This window comes from Psammomys obesus, unplaced genomic scaffold, assembly GCF_907164565.1.
Source record: "Psammomys obesus unplaced genomic scaffold, mPsaObe1.curated_primary_1811, whole genome shotgun sequence".
Classification (NCBI taxonomy): Eukaryota; Metazoa; Chordata; class Mammalia; order Rodentia; family Muridae; genus Psammomys; species Psammomys obesus.
The window spans coordinates 6604492-6622145 of NW_026585691.1; the positions used below are offsets into that span (position 1 = coordinate 6604492).

Here is a 17654-nt window from a genome sequence, read left to right on the forward strand (position 1 = left end):
AAGTAAGAGAACTTGAAAGCTCTGAGTATAGCTCTCTAATGCAGTGTCAGTAAGTAAGTATGGCTCAAGGTGGAGTTATAGTTGCTATGTCCCAAATTCCAGTGCATAAAGGAACAACATATTTTTAAATGGTAATGAGAAATGTTTTTAAAGGATTGCCGTATGAACTTCAAGACTATGTGGAAGATACATCAGAATATATAGCTCCTCAAGAAGGAAATTTTGTTTACAAGTTGTTCAGCCTACAAGATCTGTTGTTACTTGTGCGGTGTAGCGTCCAGAGGGTAGAGACAAGACCACGCTCCAAAAAACGAAAGAAGATCAGAAGAGTAAGTCATCTGAGAGTGTGATGGCAGTGTGAATGATAATCCCAAATAGTGAACATGGCTTTCTAACAAAATTTAATTTTTAACTTGCTGGTCATTCCTAAATTTCTGGGTAAACTTCTTTTAATAAGATGTTAAAGTCAGTTTTAATAAGATACACACACCAGTGTCATAAATGCTGATAACCAACCTCACTAGTCCATATGAACCCTAGGAAAACATCATTTAGATTGATTTGACCAGACTGGCACTTACATCCCATCTTGTGTGTGACTTATGAGCCCTTTCTTTACCCTGAGACATTTCTCAATGTCTTCTAGAAACAGAAGCTTTAAAAGAGCTCTGAAGTTTCAAGGCTGCTAGGGTGCCAGGCTTTCCCCTCGGGCTGCTCTTAGAGTGTGAGATAAGGTCTCTTCAGTAAATGAAGCAGGTGATTGTTATAGTTTTCCCAGTGTCTCTTTTGTGGCCGAGCCTCTCTTTTAGAGCACGTGGCACTCTTGTTCGTGACTTCTAGTGTCTGGTAAATAGTGAGAAGCATGTTTTAATTGATTGTTAAGAGGTACTGAGGTGTCTGCTAAGAAGCACTAAGGTGTCTTACTGTTTCTTAAAAGGCTTTTTTTTTTTTTTTTGAAATTTCTATTTATTGAGAGAGGGTGCACACACCCATATGCAAATATATATGTATATGGACGCGTGGAGGTCAGAGGACAACTTTTGGAAATTGCTTCTCTCCTGGAGCTCAGATCATGAGGCTCGGTGGGAAGCAACTGACCCAATGAACTATTTCATTAGCCCAAGAGAACTTGTTAAATTGTTTTTTTTCTGTTTAATTATTTCATTTTATGTGCTTGGATGTTTTCCCAGCATGTATGTCTGTGCACCACATCTGTTTGCCTAGTGCCTGAAGATGCCAGAAGAGGGAGTTGGGTCACTTACAGGCATTTATGAGCTACCATGTAGTTTCTGAAAATCGAACTGCTGGATCCTCTGGAAGAGAAGCCACTGCTCTTGACTGCTGAACCATCTATCTCTCCAGCTCTTTTTTGTTTGTTTGTGTATTTGTTTTAGTTGTATTTGTATACTTATTTGCACTCTCATTTTTTTTTTTTTGTAGCCAGACTCATTTCTTTCACATTCTAAACTGTGAATACATAACACTTTTTCTTTTTTTTTTCTTTTTGTTTATATGCTCAAAAATTGGTGAAGTCAGTATCTCCCAAGTAAAAATAGCCCAAGGAGAATTTGGACACCAGTTTAATTTTGACCAAGATAACTTGGTAGGATCATTCTCATTCACTCAGAAAGTGAAATTTGTAAGTATCAGTCTATAGCCATCTAGTAGAAAAGTATTCATCAAGATGTCAGAACAATTGTGCCCCAGAAAATATCTAAATAGAAGTCATATTTCTGACTACGAAAGTGAGTAAAACTTGAAAGCTTTTCTGGGAATGCTTGCCCCTTGCATCTGTCGTTCTTTATGTATGGCGGTTTAGCAAACATGGTATAATTCCCATATTGTAATGTATGCTTATTGGACTTATGCCCCATTTATTTCTCTCTCTCTCTCTCTCTCTCTCTCTTTTTTCTCCTCAAATGTTAGTAGAACAGAAACTCAGTAAATAGGTGAGAAAACTTGAGGGGTTAGGAGGCTAAGGGTCTTTTGTAACGAACATTAGAGGGAAGTTAGTGTCCACACTAGTTTGAAAAAACTTGAAAATACTGTCATTTAAGAATGTATCCTTAAAATATTTCCTTCATAAGAATCAGCTTATTTAGAGAAGGTTTTCAGGTTTCCAAGTCTAACTCCTGGTGTTCAAGAATATCATTTCTGATTTTTACTTAACTCTGCAGTTTTGTGTTGTTGTTATCTTACTTCCTCAACAAAACTCTGGTTAATAATAATCCCAGCACACCCTTGCGGTGGTGGCACATGCCTTCAGTCCTAGCACTTGGGAGGCAGAGGCAGGTGGATCTCTATGTTTGAGGCCAGCCTGGCCTACATAGTGAGTTCCAGGACAGCCAGGGTACACAGCAAACTCTGTCTTGAAAAACCATAGATAGATAGATAGATAGATAGATAGATAGATAGATAGATAGATAGATAGATAGATAGATAGATAATCAATCCCAGCACTTGGGAGGCAGGAGGATTGTAAGCAGTTGAGGCCAGGTGTTCTACAAAGTAAGTTCCAGGCTATCCTGGGCTACAGAGTAAGCCCCTGTCTCAATAACAAAAAACAACAATAAAAACAATACTGTGCTTAGTAAAGAGAAATTGGAAGAGAAGACAGAGGCTGATGTGGACCACTACAAAGTTGGAGCTTATAGGTTCTGTGCAGAACTATGAAATTGAGGCCAGCTAACTGATAAATGGCTACTAACTCTTGACTATCACAGTTAGCCATGTATTCTGGGTGCTGCATTTTAAAATGGTTAACAATTTCAGATTCAGTTATCCACATTTTATGTTGACATTCCAGGTCCTGAGAAAAAAGGCTGCTTAAAGGTACAATATGTTAGGAAGAATAGAAGAAACTCAGTAGTACTGGGGAGAAGTCTGCCTGTGAACCATCTGTTTAGGAATGGACATAAGGATTTAAGAGATTTATGTAAAAACTGGCAAGCAGAAACAAGAAAAGCTTTCACTTGGGCAGCACAGTATTTGCACTTCAGTGGATACTAAGGGGAGAGAAAACATTCAGGCCCTTTCCATGGCTTCCTGAAGATGGCAATAGAAAGCATGCAGAAATAGTCAGATTTATATATATATATATATAAATATATAATATATATATAATATATATATATAATAATATATATATATATATTAGTTTATTTACTTTACATCTCATGAATGCTCCCTCCCTGACCTCCTGTCAGTCCCCTTCCCACTTCTCCTTTCCCCTTTCCCTCCCTTTTTCCCCAGGAAAGGGGAGCCCCGCCCCCATTAACCTTCCCCAGTACATCAAGTCACATCAGGACTGTGCATATCTTCATCCCCTGAGGGCAGCCAAGACAGCCCTGCTAGGGGGAAATGATCCAAAAGCAGGCAATAGAGTCCATGTTAGAAACACTCCCCCCCCCCGCCTCTACTTGCCAGGCGCCCCATATGAAGACCAAGCCACCCCTCAGCTGCGTGATCCTAGGAGGCCTAGGTCCAGATCATGCATGTTCCTTGGTTGATGTCTAAATCTCTGAGAGGCCCCCATGTGACTGGGTTAGTTGTCTCTGTTGGTCTTATGAGGTTCCTGTCCACTCCAGGTCCTTCCATCTTTCTCCCAACACTTCCACAGGACCCCCAGAGTTCCACCCTATGCTTAGCTGCAAGTCTAGTATCTGTCTCGATTTTCTCGATTTGCTGTTGGCTAGAGCCTCCCAGGCAACAGTCAAGTTAAACTTCTGTCTGAAAGCATAGCAGAGTATCATTATTAGAGTCAGGGGCTGGCTCTTTAGCATGGGGTAGGTCTCAGGTTGGGCCAGTTATTGTTTGGTCTTACCCTCTATCTTTATTCCCTCATCTCCACATTTCTTGTGGGTGGGGTAATTTAAAGTCAGATTTAAGACTTATTTTTCTATTAAAGAAAAGCACACTCCCCCATATGTATGTGTGTATATATGCATCTTGAAGATGACTTTCCATGTGTAGATAATGCTGTAATCCATTTAAGATCCAAAAAGATGAACATCTTCCCTTTGCATCACCTGGTCTATAATCAACTATGTCACTGAACAGATTTCGTAGGTCTCTGACATGAGGCTTGAGGGTATTCTTTAGGTTTCTATTTATTGTGCCTAGGCAAATGGTGTATGGGCAGTTGTGTGCTATGGAACATGTGTGGAGATCAGAGCACAATTTGCTGGAGTCTGTTTTCTCCCTCTCTATTTTGTGTAGATTCAGGTTGTTAGGTTTTGCAACAAATGGTTTTATCTGCTGAGCCATATCACTGGCCCAAATGTCTGAACATTCTGGAGGCAAAATAGAGAATGGAAATTTTGTCCCCAGTTTCTATTTGCTTTAACGGTAGGAGGCTAAATCATATTATCATTTGCTAATGAATTTCTATATTATACAATGATTTTAATCTAATCATTGTGTTTATTTTTTATTGAGAAGCAGCTCTGTGGTTCTTACTGCTCAAACTATGGTCCTTAGGATGACAACTTCTAAAACATGCAAAACCTTAGGCACCACCTAAGTCTACATTTTAACAAGGTCACCAGGTTATTACGTGTCTTACATTATAGGCAATATTACCTTTAGGAGTCACTACTTTAACGTCTCAGAGAAATCAGTAGTCACATAAACCACATCATTCTGTGTGCTGATGGCTGAAATGCTGTGTTTGAATTGTTCTTAGCACCATTGGTGTGCCAAAGGCACTAAACTGTTTTAAGAAAGCTAGAAACTGAGAAATAATGATAAAATGTTTTTAAATCTGTGAAAGATAGCACCTTATTTTAACTTTAGAGTGCTAACTAGTGATGTCACTTGAGTAGGTTCTGTAAACCGTGTTTCTTTTGTAGCCGGGAATGGAGAATCCAGTTGAGAGTAGACTTTTCAGACGGGGAATATGTCATAGCTCAGTGGTAGAGCACTTGTGGAGCATGCACATGACCCTGGGCTTAATGTCCAGCACCACCAAAGAATTAAGTTTTCATTGACAGAAGAGATCACAGGTGCTGCAGTATTTCACAAGTAGGTACTTGCTTGCACATCCTCCCATAGACCAGTAATGGGGTAGTCATTTTGCTCCATCTGCTTGATATTCTGACTAGTAAGCTCTAAATGGATAATTTTTCACTTGCTTAGTGCTTGGAATAAAGCATCTTGTGTTATAAATGTAGTAATATCCATGGTTTTCCTTAGAGTTATAAATGCTCATTCTTAGGAAGAAAACCAGCTGCTCCAGAAATTTGAGTGATTGATGTCTAAAAAGGGGAGGGTCGTTTTTCTTTTCTTTTGAGAAGTATATGTTAATTACTGCCTTCTAGTATTTATCTTTGGACCTATGAACAATTGCATGTGTTGGGCTCTGTCCCATGGAGTCCGCTGTGAATTACATCCTTGGCAGGGAGTATGTCTGTTTGTGTCGGAGATGAGGGTGGTAAGGGATCCCTTATCTATCCTCCACTTCCTGAATCTACCCCTCAGAGGCAAATGTGTGTGTGTGTGTATATATATATATACACATACATACACACACATCTTCCTGCCCAAATCCTACACTATACAAAATAAATAAAATTAAATTTCCTGCAGACATTCAAAAGCTTCTGACTATATAGGTAAATATATTTTCTATGGGAAGTAAATTTTGTTTTTGTTTGAGTTTTTATTTATTGTATGTATGTATGGTCTGTGAGCACTTGTGCACCATGGAATGTGTGTGGAGAGTAGATCTAGAGCTTTGACAAAATGCAATTTTGCATTGCAGCAATTTCCAGTTTACGTGCTACCAAAAGTAGAGTATCAAGGTTGTTATGGAGTTGAAGCTCTGACTGAAAGCGAACTCTGTCGCTTCTGGACTGAAAGTTTATTGCATTCCAACTGCTCGTTTTATGTTGGTGAGTCTATAGGAGTCCTCTTCCCCTTTGTAATTCCTTTTAAGTACTTATCTTTAAATTCAGCTGTACATACTTCATTTTGTACTTCTTTTGTTTTCCATCCTCTGATTATACTGACTCCGCAGTCAAACTGGCAGGGAGTTTTGGTGAGCTGCTAAATTGATATACACATACTTGTAAGTTTCTTGCAATTATAATGGCCTTGTCTTAGAAATCTCATCTTGAAACAGCTTTTGACTTTATTTTGGTTTTGAAGTTTTGAGTAGAAGAGAATTATTAGCAGGGCTTTGAATGACATTGCCAGGGTTCTTATGTAGTTCGCATGCTTCATATGCCCAGTTTCCTGCTCTCATTGTTCAGTCTGTTCCTTCATGTTGGAATGCTACAATGCTGAGCATCTTAGTCATCTCGTATCTTGGTCTCTGCACTGATACAAGGTGATGCTGATCAGTCTGTCTGCCCTGCTGGCTCCCATCTCCTCCAGCCTTTTTCTTCTTTTGATCTCCTAAGTGTTCTTTCACTTGCCGTTTGTTACTTCCTACATTGTTGTTCTTTCTTAGGCCATCACTTTTTCCTGTTAGACAGTAAGTAGGTTAAAGTCAGAGCCTGATAGACCTTTGTATGTTCCTAGTATAGAGCGTAAGCATGATACCCTGTATATAGTGAGTGCTATGTGTTTTTCTTGTCTGGTCTAGAAACAATCATTGTTTCAACAATGATTCCAATTTGTTTATTTGAAAATTTGTCCCCATTTTGATTAATCAATATTTGGGGGAGTTCTTATTGTTGTTATTTATTTTTTATAGAGTATCTGGCTGGCTTCATATTCCCAATCCTGACTCAGCCTCCCAGCTGCTGGAATTAGTCCATGCTGCCATACCTGGCTATTATTTTAGAGCTGGTCGTAGAGTGTCTGATTGAGTGATCCAGAATGGGACCTGGGTCTTCTTGTTTCTAACACAATCTCAGGTACTAATACTGGGGCACCCTGAGAACCACCATAGCTCACAGTCTTCATGTGCAATAAACACACTTGCTTTTTTGTTTGTTTGCTTGCTTGTTTTGCTGTCTATAAACATGCTCACCTTCTCTAGATTACATTGCTTCTTGCCCTTTAAAAACCTTAAGAGCTATTTCTTTAAGAAAATCTGTACTTTCATCACAACTTCTCTATATACTATCCAGTGTTAATGATATTTATCAAATCCATAGAGTTGGCATCCAGGCAGTCCTTACTTTACACTGTTCTTAGAAGCATGACAGTATATTAAGAATAAAATTACAGTTATGACAGTATATTAAGAATAAAAGTTGAAGCTGGGCAATTGTGGCACATACCTTTAGTCCCAGCATTCTGGAGGCAGAGGCAGGCAGATCACTGTCAGTTCAAGGCCAGCCTGGTCTACAGAGCAAATTACAGGACAGCGAACGCTATACACAGAAACCCCATCTCAAAAAAAAAAAAAAAAAAAAAAAAAAAGTGGAAGTTGCATATAAACTTCATTGCCAGCTCCTCACTTCACTAAGTATAAAGTAGATTACAGACACACATGTTCAGTGACTGCTTCTATCCTTTCTTTTTGACTGCTATATACCTCTTACCATTTTATGCACAGAAATTAAATGTGTAGTGTGACACTTCCTTGTCCCAACCATTCGAGAACTTACGAGAGCAGATAATGAAAACAAGGAGTTGGCCAGCAAAGATAAAGGGGGGAAAAACAGAAAAGGTAATAATGCTGTAAGTGAAATTGTAATCAAACTTACATGGAGCTGTAGAAGAAATAGCTGACTGAGAATATTAACAGTCACTGCTCGGACTCTCAATTGCAGCCACAGGAACATGATGGCTAACCTAATGACTAATGATGTAAACAAAAACGGTGGTGACATGAAAGTTGAAGTAACACCAGTGTAAGGCTTTAATTAAAGGAACTCTTAGATAGAATATAGAAGTTGATCCTAGCTTACAGGAGAGTGTGACTGCCTCCACAGTGGGGAAAGATGCTTCTCTATCGAGAACTATCTAAGGAGGCAGTGAGCACTATTAGACTACTCTCAGTAAAACTTTTTGAAAATGTGGAATCATACTCTCTTTGATGTTTTGAATTGCAGTGTACTAAATGTATATTTTTATATTCCATTTCTCTAAATACTTAAAATTGATGGAGAATTTGTTTTGATAAAATCTACAAATAGTGAAATAATTATAAATCTTCCCATTTATCACTAAAATATATGACTTCTGCCTGTGTGATTGTTTCTACGAACTTGTACTTCATATAAAGCTCGACTACCTATGTATGCATTATGTATAAATGATGCATGAACCTGAAGGCTTCATTTTTGCCATCTAAAGCAATGGCTCCCAAGTGTAACTCATCTTAAAGTATGATCTGAAGAGATTGGTTGTTACTGAAGGATGATGGCCAGAGCTTTCAGCTTCTCAAATCTGGCTCAAGTGCCCCTAGGACAGAGGAGACAAGTATCTCATGCACTCATAGACCTCACTTGAGCCCTCAGGTTAGAAAATTCCAGTGTTGAGAGGTATAGCTTCTTTGAGAAAGTAGTCCTTTATGGCACTCAGTACAGGGTCCTCTGTCCAGTTAATTCTCTGATAGACTGTATTTGCTGGATACTATACTACATACTTTTATTGTTACTTTTATAAAAGGTAAGTTCTGTAAATAGTCTCAAAGGCTCATTTGTTAAACATCCAAAAATACATTATTGCACTTAATATCCTCTTTTTATAGCTATTAAGCCATTAAAATGTGTCTTTATTATTAGAAATGTCACATATAATGAGCACTAGAAATGGAGAGGTGAAACTGAAGTTGGCATAAGAAATAACAAGTGGGTGTGAAAACAAACGGATATGTTGTCTTAGTGGGAAGACATCTGGTAAAAATGTTTCTAATTAACTTCTTTGAGTATAAAGCAAATGAGAGTAAAGTAGGCTAGATTGGAGAGAAGCTATTAAACTATATGCAATTTTTGTAGTCCCAGTGACTGGTACCTATTTTCTAAGTAATTTAACAATAAAATATTAGGAGTTTAAAATATAAATAAAATATAAAACATAAAAATATAAATAAATCTAAAATATTATTTTCAGTACCAGTGGGTGTTACTCTTACACTGTGATGCTTTTAGCCTTCATACAGTAGTAGTAGCATGGCCATCCTGTTCACCCGTGTGTATTGCATTTGCCTCAGGATCTCCTCTGTCACCCAGTACATCACAGCACCTCAGTGCACACCTCAGCTTATTTTGTTTTAAAATGTATTCATTGCTTTCCACAACAGAAGTGGCACTTTAAGAGTGTAATGTTTTGGGTTTTGTGGATTATAGATTTATATCAGGCATGCAAGAAAATAAGGCTTTGAGTAGACTGCTTTACCCACGGAGACGTTCATGACTGCTTTAATTAAAAAATGATAAGCTATATTTTTATAATATAGTTTTGTGATAATAATCTTTTAGACTCACTGAGCATGCCCCGCCCACAGCCTTGACTTTTAGCTGCTTGTTTACATGGTAAACACATGCCTCTCTTTACAACTGCATGAAGATGCAGCTTTCCTCGGCACCAGAAGCAACAATATCTGAGCAGGTTTTGCTCTTAAATTGAGGGTTATGGTAATAAATCTTATTTGGGGCATGTGGCATGTGTAAACTTTTCTATATTCAACAAATATTTTAGCATGAATATATACCATAATTTGTATTTTGTATCATTTTAAATTCAGTTTACTTAATACTTAGTGAAATATATTTCTCCTTTTAAATACAAAAGTCCTTTATAGTTGAACATCTTTATATAAAGAGTGTAATTAAATTTTTTGTTTTGTTTTATAACCACAATGACTTGGGTATCTTTAAGTTTTATGTTTGCTTTTAGGGCATATTGATGCATTTACTTCAAAGCTTTTCATGCTAGAAGAAATCACCTCAGAAGAACTAAAAGAAAAACTTGCAGCACTCAAGTAAGGAAGTGCTTTATGGTAGATGCTGAAAAGACTTCACTCGTGTCATGTGATTGCAGCTTTCCCTTTACCTCTAAACAGTGATGATATTTGATGACTTTCACGATTGTAAGATTTCCCCCCTACCCAATTTGTCTCCATCTGTAAAGAAGCATACTGCTAATAACACCAGTCTTGTACTTCAGACAAAGGAGGCTAGAGCCAGAGAGTATATGTGAAAAGTGTAGGAGAAGCACACATTTTAGACCTGGGTGGAGAAGGGGAGGATGAGACAGCCATAGGCTTCAGCCCTCAGCATTATGGGACTGAACAGTCTGACTCCTGAAAATTTGCCCATCCTACCAAGTGTTGGACACTAAATGAGTGGTCCTCGGAACTCTGTGTGCTTCATTGTGAGGAAAAAGCTTATGCAGATGAGCTCATTCTATTACACAACGTGACATGAAAGGCTTGTAGCATTATGGCCATTTCATATACAATTAAGCCAGGACTGAGAGGTGGCTCACGCAGCACAGGCCGAGCGGAGTGCAGCCTTGGTAGTTAGTGTGTTAAAGGCACCGCTTTTAGCTGCAAAGCTCGATTTGATTTGACACAGCTTTGTGAGAGAACAGTCAAATGTGAACCCTGCTTACACAAAACTCCACTCTCCAAAAATTGCTTTGTTATGTGTGCACAGAAAAGTCTTTCAATATTTTACTAACTAACCCCTTGTCTCACTTCTTTCATTCTTTTTTTTAAGAGAAATAATAAATGGAAATAAGTTTATGTGTAGATGAGGCACCAAGGAAATACCTAGAATGATACATTTGTGTCCCCTTTGGCTGGCCTGTCCCCACTCTGTGCTTCTCTGTCATCTCACATGCAGAAAGTCAATTTTCTTGGCAACTGATTACAGCTGTTCTGTATTTTTATTTAATTTGGATTTCTAAAAATTATATGATTATAACTTTTCTAACACAGAGCCAAATACTTTATGAACATGAAAGGAAATTAAAGAATTTAGGTATCTCACCCCAACATAATCTCATTGCTGGTCCTTGTTACATGTTTGTGTGTGGCTTACTGTGTTATTAATAAGGCTTTTGCTTTTAGGTTTCTTTGTTCAGTTTGTTTCAGTTTAATTTCACATCAATTTCTTTTGTTTAATAGGATTTCAAGTTTATTTAACATTCTCCAACACATTCTAAAGAAATTGTGTAGGTAAGTGCTTTGGGATATTTTGCATAGATATTTTGATTTTCTTTACTGGGAGTTATTAGAACCTTTAACAATATGCTATTAGAGATAAATGAAAAAAATTAGAAGTGTAAAAAGTATTTTATCAGAGTTGAAAATTAAAAATATGAGTGAAAGATAACATGCTAGTGTCTGACTGTAATGAAATTGCAAGTGTATTTGTTTTGTTCATATTTCTCTGTCTGTCTCTCTCACGCATACACAGACACAGACATACACATGCACAGTCTTGCTATATAGTCCAGTCTGGCCTCAAACTGTCAGTTTCATTGATTTGAAACTAATATTTAAAATGTTATTTATTCTTTCTACCAAATAATCATTTGCTTCCTTATTTGAAAGTGATTGAGAGAGGAAAAAGCCTCCCTAGAAGCTAAGAATAATTCTCTGACCTCCTTTGTCAACACCAGTTACTTTCAGTTTTAAAAGTTGGTGAAAATGTAACTCATTCTGTTTGTGGGCATATCTCTGTAACTAAAGCTGATTGTCTTCATTTTAATAATGTAGAAAAGAACTGTTATTTCCACCTCTTTCCTACAGAGGCTGTGTATTCCCAAGAGAACAGTCTACTGCCCATTGCCTTTTGTTCTTTGTGGTGATACACTGAATCCCTTGAGGCTTTCCAAGAAGCAAAGAAAAATGTAGATTGGCCATTATCAGTTACTGTGTTAGCAGAGGATTGTGATTGAAGCTCTGACCTGTTACAGACCAAAAAGCCAGATTTGTATTGAAGCCTTCTTATGCCAAACTGGACAACTGCTTAGCATCGCTCATGTTTGTTTATGCCTAATTGAGCAGCTGCTCATAAACACATAAGCCTGCTGCTATTACTACATCTTCCCTGCATGTTCCTTTCCTGTTTCTGACACTTTAGAATCCTGGACATGTCACATTCACTTTTGTGTTTATTTTCTCACCTGTTAGAAACAATGTAAGTATAGTGCTGAATGAATGAAAATGTATGGTTGGAGCATATCATGGATTAGAGAGTTACATGGATTGTTTTTCCATTAAATGACTAACATTTATAAATCAATAAAATGGTATAAGGGAAGTGGTCAGATATTTCTGAATTTAGGAATAAAAACTTGATTAGTGCATGAAGTGTAAAGTAGTTTTAAAGGCTCTGGAAATCTTTACCTTTTTCTAGTCCTGAAATACTTTCAGAAATGGCATTCTCTTCCTGTGGCAGCTCAGTTTTGCTCTGTGGGGTTAGGAGAACATGATGAGCTTGGCACCATAAACCTGTGAATTGAGTGTCAGTGTTGGATGCAGCTTGCAGGACGGGTCCTACTTGCTATCTCATGCAGCAGAAGATTCTTCACTGCTGATCTACAAGACCTCGGATGGAAAAGTTACTAGGACAGCATATAATTTGCATAAAGCACATTGTGACCTTCCTGGTGTACCTTCCAGTCTCTCGGTTCCTTGGGTCCCATTAGATCCCAGTTACCTGTTACCATATCACATCCATCATGGACGAATACCTTGTACTTTTCCGCCTAAAACACTGCACCCTGCAGGACAAGCAAAGGTAAATCTTTCTTACAATTAAGTATCCTATTCTCTACTTACTTGCTATATGTATGCAAAGCATGAGGCATACACAAAGTTCAGTGCCTGAGTTTCTGGCCAAAGCTAACTTGTATTTTCTTAGTTATTATTTGTGTATATCATCTTCTTTTAAACAATTGAGGCAATGTGCAAGAGTCCATATAATAAAATTTTGATATAATTAAAAATTGATTAGTAAGATGGGGAAATATTTAAAAGTAAGTATTAGTAATTAGTGAAATGGCTTATTAAAATACAGTAAAATATTAAGAGCTAAGTCATATTATGCTAAGTATTTTATAACTTAGGATTTATTGAAATGCTATTAATGCTATACTCATTATAAAACCCTTCTGAAAATGTCAGTTGAGTAGCATTTTTTAACCCAGAATTTGAAGCCACAACTGCAGGTGCTCTCTACAGTGTCTCTGTACCATGCCACCCATTCTTTCTGTCCTGTCATCAGTTTCAGTTTGAGCTTAGTTGTAGGAAGAACTTTGCTGTCTGCAAATGAATCCAAATGTCCAGTAAGTAAAAACCCAGTATATTTTCCTGCCATGTTGCCCAAACCCTTCTAGTCAGATTATTGAGTTCCTTAATCTGTATACAGTTCCCTGGGAGCGCCTAAGGAGCTCAAATAGCTCACATATGTGTCTTATGAATGCTCTCCTTTTCCTTTTCTCTGTTATGCCCAATTACTCTGTAATTGTCCCCAAACTCTTTTGAGAAAGTAGCTTTTCTACAAATGCTGAGAAGTTTTTAATTGTTAATGTTGTTTTTATTGTTCACATTGGATAGGATTATGTATGCCCTTCAGTTTTCCACCCTGATGTCACCATTTTGAGATCATTCTGTTTTGTTTGTTTGTTTGTTAATATTTTGGTGATGGAGATGGAAGCCAGGCCCTGTGCATGCTAAGGAACCACTCCCTCATTCCTAGAGAACTTTCACAAGAAAGTATAAATGTGGGAAACTAGTTGAAAAAAATGAAAGAATGGAGAAAGTTAGTTAACACTATTTATCTTCAGTTTTGGTGACTATTTTAGTTTATAAATACTCTTAACTAGTGATTTTTGTAATCTAAGGAAATTTCTTAAGTAACTTTAAAATAATAATTGAAAATGTTTTTGAAAATCTATATTCTAAGAAGACAGTTTTCTTTTAATTTAGAAACACTAATTATAGTCTACAAATTACAACATATAATTCTGTATGGGGGTATCTGATTCCTTTTTGGTAAAAATACACAGTTTAATACCTTGGCACTGAACAACATTAAGCTGAAGAAAACATACTTATACAAGATGTTTTTTTTAAAGGTGGGTGTACAGACTGGCTCCAAACATAGAATTCTTATGCCTTAGAAATACTTACAAGATTGGCCTTTTTCAGTAGAGTGATCCAATATACTTCAGTGTAACAAGAAAATTCATTGGACAGGGAGAAATTCTGTGTACTGAGGATTTGAATACATAAATATATATTCTAACAATTCAGCCATGTGTGTCACTGGGCAGTGTGTCCAGTGCAGGGACAGATGCCCTTGAGTTTATCTGGGACAAGACTGTTGCATAGTCCAGCCCTGGGACAGAGACAGTTAGATAACTAATGTTGCCTTGGTGTGTTTTGAAAGTCAGCAGCGCCTGTAGTAGATACATGTTTGTGTCCCCTGAACACACTGCTTTTCTCTCTCTCTCTCTCTCTCTCTCTCTTTGTCTCTCTCTCTCTCCCCAATTAGTCAGTTTTGAAGCCCTTTTCATAAATAGCTTTTCATACAAATGCTGAAGACTTTTGAATTGTTCTGTTGTTGACGACGACATGGGTAGTGTCATATGCTGTATATGTTCTCTGTATGCTGTGTACATATGAACTACATATGCTGTGAGAACTACATATGCTGTGTAGTTCTCCATCCTGATGTCACCTCCTTGCCTTCCTAACCAGGCCATGGAAATGGGTCTTTAATAATTCCAAACAAGCTCAGCACCTGTAGTTTCCAGCCTTAGCATATATGCAGAAAGATCAGAGCATTCTGAAAACTGGGAAGTCAGAGCCTGTGTGAAATAGTTGTCTATCCCTTCTAGTGGCCTTGCTGTGATCCTTATCCCTAGTGCTCTTGAGCCAGGTGTTTATTCCTGGACAGTGCCTGAAGTCCTGAACCCTGATTCGTACTCCAGTAGACCTGCACTCTGCCTCCTATTGCATCAAGTAAGAGTTGGACTGCAGAGTCTTATCTGCTCCCCTTTCACCAGTATAAAGGTTCCATAATAGACATTTACTGAACACTCACACAGTTTTCAGAATGTTGGCTTTCTCAGAAACCCAATTAATGAGTACCTTGAGGGAAAATACTGGCTGAATGGGGAAGTGACAGGTGTCTTGAGAATCAGCACTTACTAGCTGTATTGCTAGACATGAGCATCAGAGACAGACAGACACAGTGGCTGACTGAAAGCTCTGAAGTTTGCCCCATTTCTAGACACATAACTTAAAAACAAACCAAAAAAGCTCAGTAAAGAGGAAGTGGAGACACTGATTGTAGTATATTCTTAGTGACCCATAGTCCTGGCACTTTGTTTGTTGGGCTAGACTGTGAGAGAGTGAGTGACTTTGTATGTCACAACTGCCCTCACCCTCCCACTTGCAGAACTGACTGCACTCCCGGTGCGAGGTGGCTGGGGGAATGTGGGGCAGGGCAGATACATGCAGCTTTGTGGGAATGGTTGCAGGCTACGTACAACCTCGATCTTGTGTGAGGCCTCTAAGTGACCAGGGAGGTGATAGCATTTACAGGTCTTCTCTTTAGCCAAGACTTCGATTAGCAGGCTTTTCCCCTCTCTTGGACTATGGCGGCTGGGTGCAAGTTGGAACTGACATGAAGGGAGCTGGTGCTCCCCTCACCTATGCCCATCCCCTCTTCCCTTCCAGATATTTCCCTCCCATTTCTGTTGGTGTAATGTTCTCCTTCTACCCTCAGTTTTCTCCTTCTCTGGTTTTTTCCCCGTTCTTTTTTATACCTTACTTTTTAGATTCTTTGTCTCTTGTACCTTCGTCTTTCCTTATCTCCTTTCCTTGCTCCATTTTTCTTTCTGTCCACCCCTTTATCTTTCCACTTCTTTGTATTTCCTTCCCCTGTCCTTACATTTCTTCTTTCTTCCTTGCCCTTCTACAGAATTGCACACTTTCTCAAAAGGCCTGCCCTTTCCTCATTTTCTAATTTCATATTTCAGCATCTTACAAGTGTAACAGTAGTTTATAGCTGAGCCCTACTCCAGCTTTTTCCCTCATTGTTACCAGAAGTTTAATGCTTTTAAAACTGGGTCAGATTAAAACTTCTTAAGGAGCCATGTGGCTAAGACTTGAAAATTTACAAAAGGTCATTCTCAAGTTGAAAGTCTCTGTGTAAATGATGCAGAGTTGGTGTTTTGGAGGCAAGTTGTGAATGTATTAAGTTATTCTGCTCTTGCTTCATTTCATAGGTTGGTGGGACAAGAATGCCTACCCATAGCCACAGGAATCCAGTTTCCATGGAAACCAAAAGCAGTTGCCTGCCTGTTCAGCAAGTTGAAAATGAAGGAGTGGCTCAGAATAAAAGGAAAATAACGTAAGGGCTGGACCGTGGAAAATGAAGTTTCAGAAAAACCAGTTATAACAGTGTTTAATGTTGAACTTTGAGGGGAATGTGCCCAAAAGATCAACTAGCAAGAAGAGTGTTTCCCCTTGCTATCCTGAAGTTTTTACAAAGTGCCTTGGAAACCTACTGACTGTGGGAAAGACAGTGACAGCAGAAGTTAGTGTCCCTCCTCACCACTGGTACATAGAGAACCCAGAATGCTCCATTCGCATGGCAGCAAACCACATAAGAGAAATATTTTTATAGCCTTGTTTTTTCTAAAGATCATAGGTAGGAAAATCACTTGCTGTTTTAGGAATTGTCATGTATTATGTTAATTTGATTATATTGCCAGTTTAATGAAACTGGCCCAAACAGTTAAATATTGCCACTGTTAGAAACAGCTGTTTATAATCCATTTTTGTCAGTATTAACACTGCTGTTGATGTGTTTGAAAACCTGTTGAAATTCCATTGTGGACGCCAGAGTGAAAACAAGAAAAATCTCTATCTCTGAAAAGTGGCAAATTAATATTTTCCTGGTAGGCAACCATGTGTTTTACAAAAACACAAAGCATTCTGTGGTGTGACCTTTGATGACAGTACCTCTACTACTTTGCACAAATTCCATGTCAGTGTGGTGAAACATTGCTGAAAGCAGAGACAACAGGAGGATGCATGCATTCCAGGAAAAAAGCTTCATCATTCTATCAGATATGGTGATAGTGCCATTAAGCCTAGAATTTAAAAAAAAAAAATTCTCATGTATCCTGATTAATTCAGAAAGCAGCATCAGCAGTAGGTGTGGCCATTTTGGGCTTGAGGGGACAGACATGTTCACTTTTTGTTACCTGTTTTTTTAATAAACACTAGACACATCAGGAATTTGTCATCTCAGAAATATATGACGATTTTCATGTTTTTTTTTTTTAATTTTGTGTGTGTGTCTTACTGTTCCATGTTAATATACGAAAATAAACCCAAGAATTGGGTTCTAGAGAAGTGGCTTATTGCAAAGGACCCAGGTTTGATTCCCAATCACATAATAACATGGCCATTTGTAACTCCAGTTTCAGGGGCTCAGATGACCTCTTCTGGCCTCTGTGGGCACAGCATGTATGCAGTGCGCACACACACACACACACACACACACACACACACACACACACACACATATGCAAAACATTCATACACATAAATTTTTCTTAATTAACAAAAAGAAAGACCCAAAAAATCCTCTAAAATATTTCAAGTTGGAAATTTTCTTCTACTATCAGGTTTTGTTTTGCATTGATTTTCTGAGGGGTTGGTTACCTAAATTATTAGTACATATTATTGTTTTTTGCATATGGAGTTTATTTCTAATAAACTA

At 38.0% G+C, this 17654-nt stretch overlaps 1 protein-coding gene across 4 annotated transcripts in view; it reads left to right on the top strand.

The window, feature by feature from the left end:
* Ice2 (interactor of little elongation complex ELL subunit 2) overlaps window positions 1-16802 on the top strand; it is a 41966-nt gene extending 25164 nt beyond the window's left edge. For 2 of the 4 annotated variants that reach the window (XM_055598786.1, XM_055598787.1), the window contains 6 exons: window positions 154-329; window positions 5762-5891; window positions 9796-9880; window positions 11030-11080; window positions 12392-12650; window positions 16150-16802. In XM_055598786.1, coding sequence (XP_055454761.1) covers window positions 154-329; window positions 5762-5891; window positions 9796-9880; window positions 11030-11080; window positions 12392-12650; window positions 16150-16278 — 830 coding nt within the window. In that variant the 3' untranslated portion in view covers window positions 16279-16802. The other 2 variants (XM_055598788.1, XM_055598789.1) reach the window with 2 other exon arrangements.
* The last annotated feature ends 852 nt before the right edge of the window (window positions 16803-17654 follow it).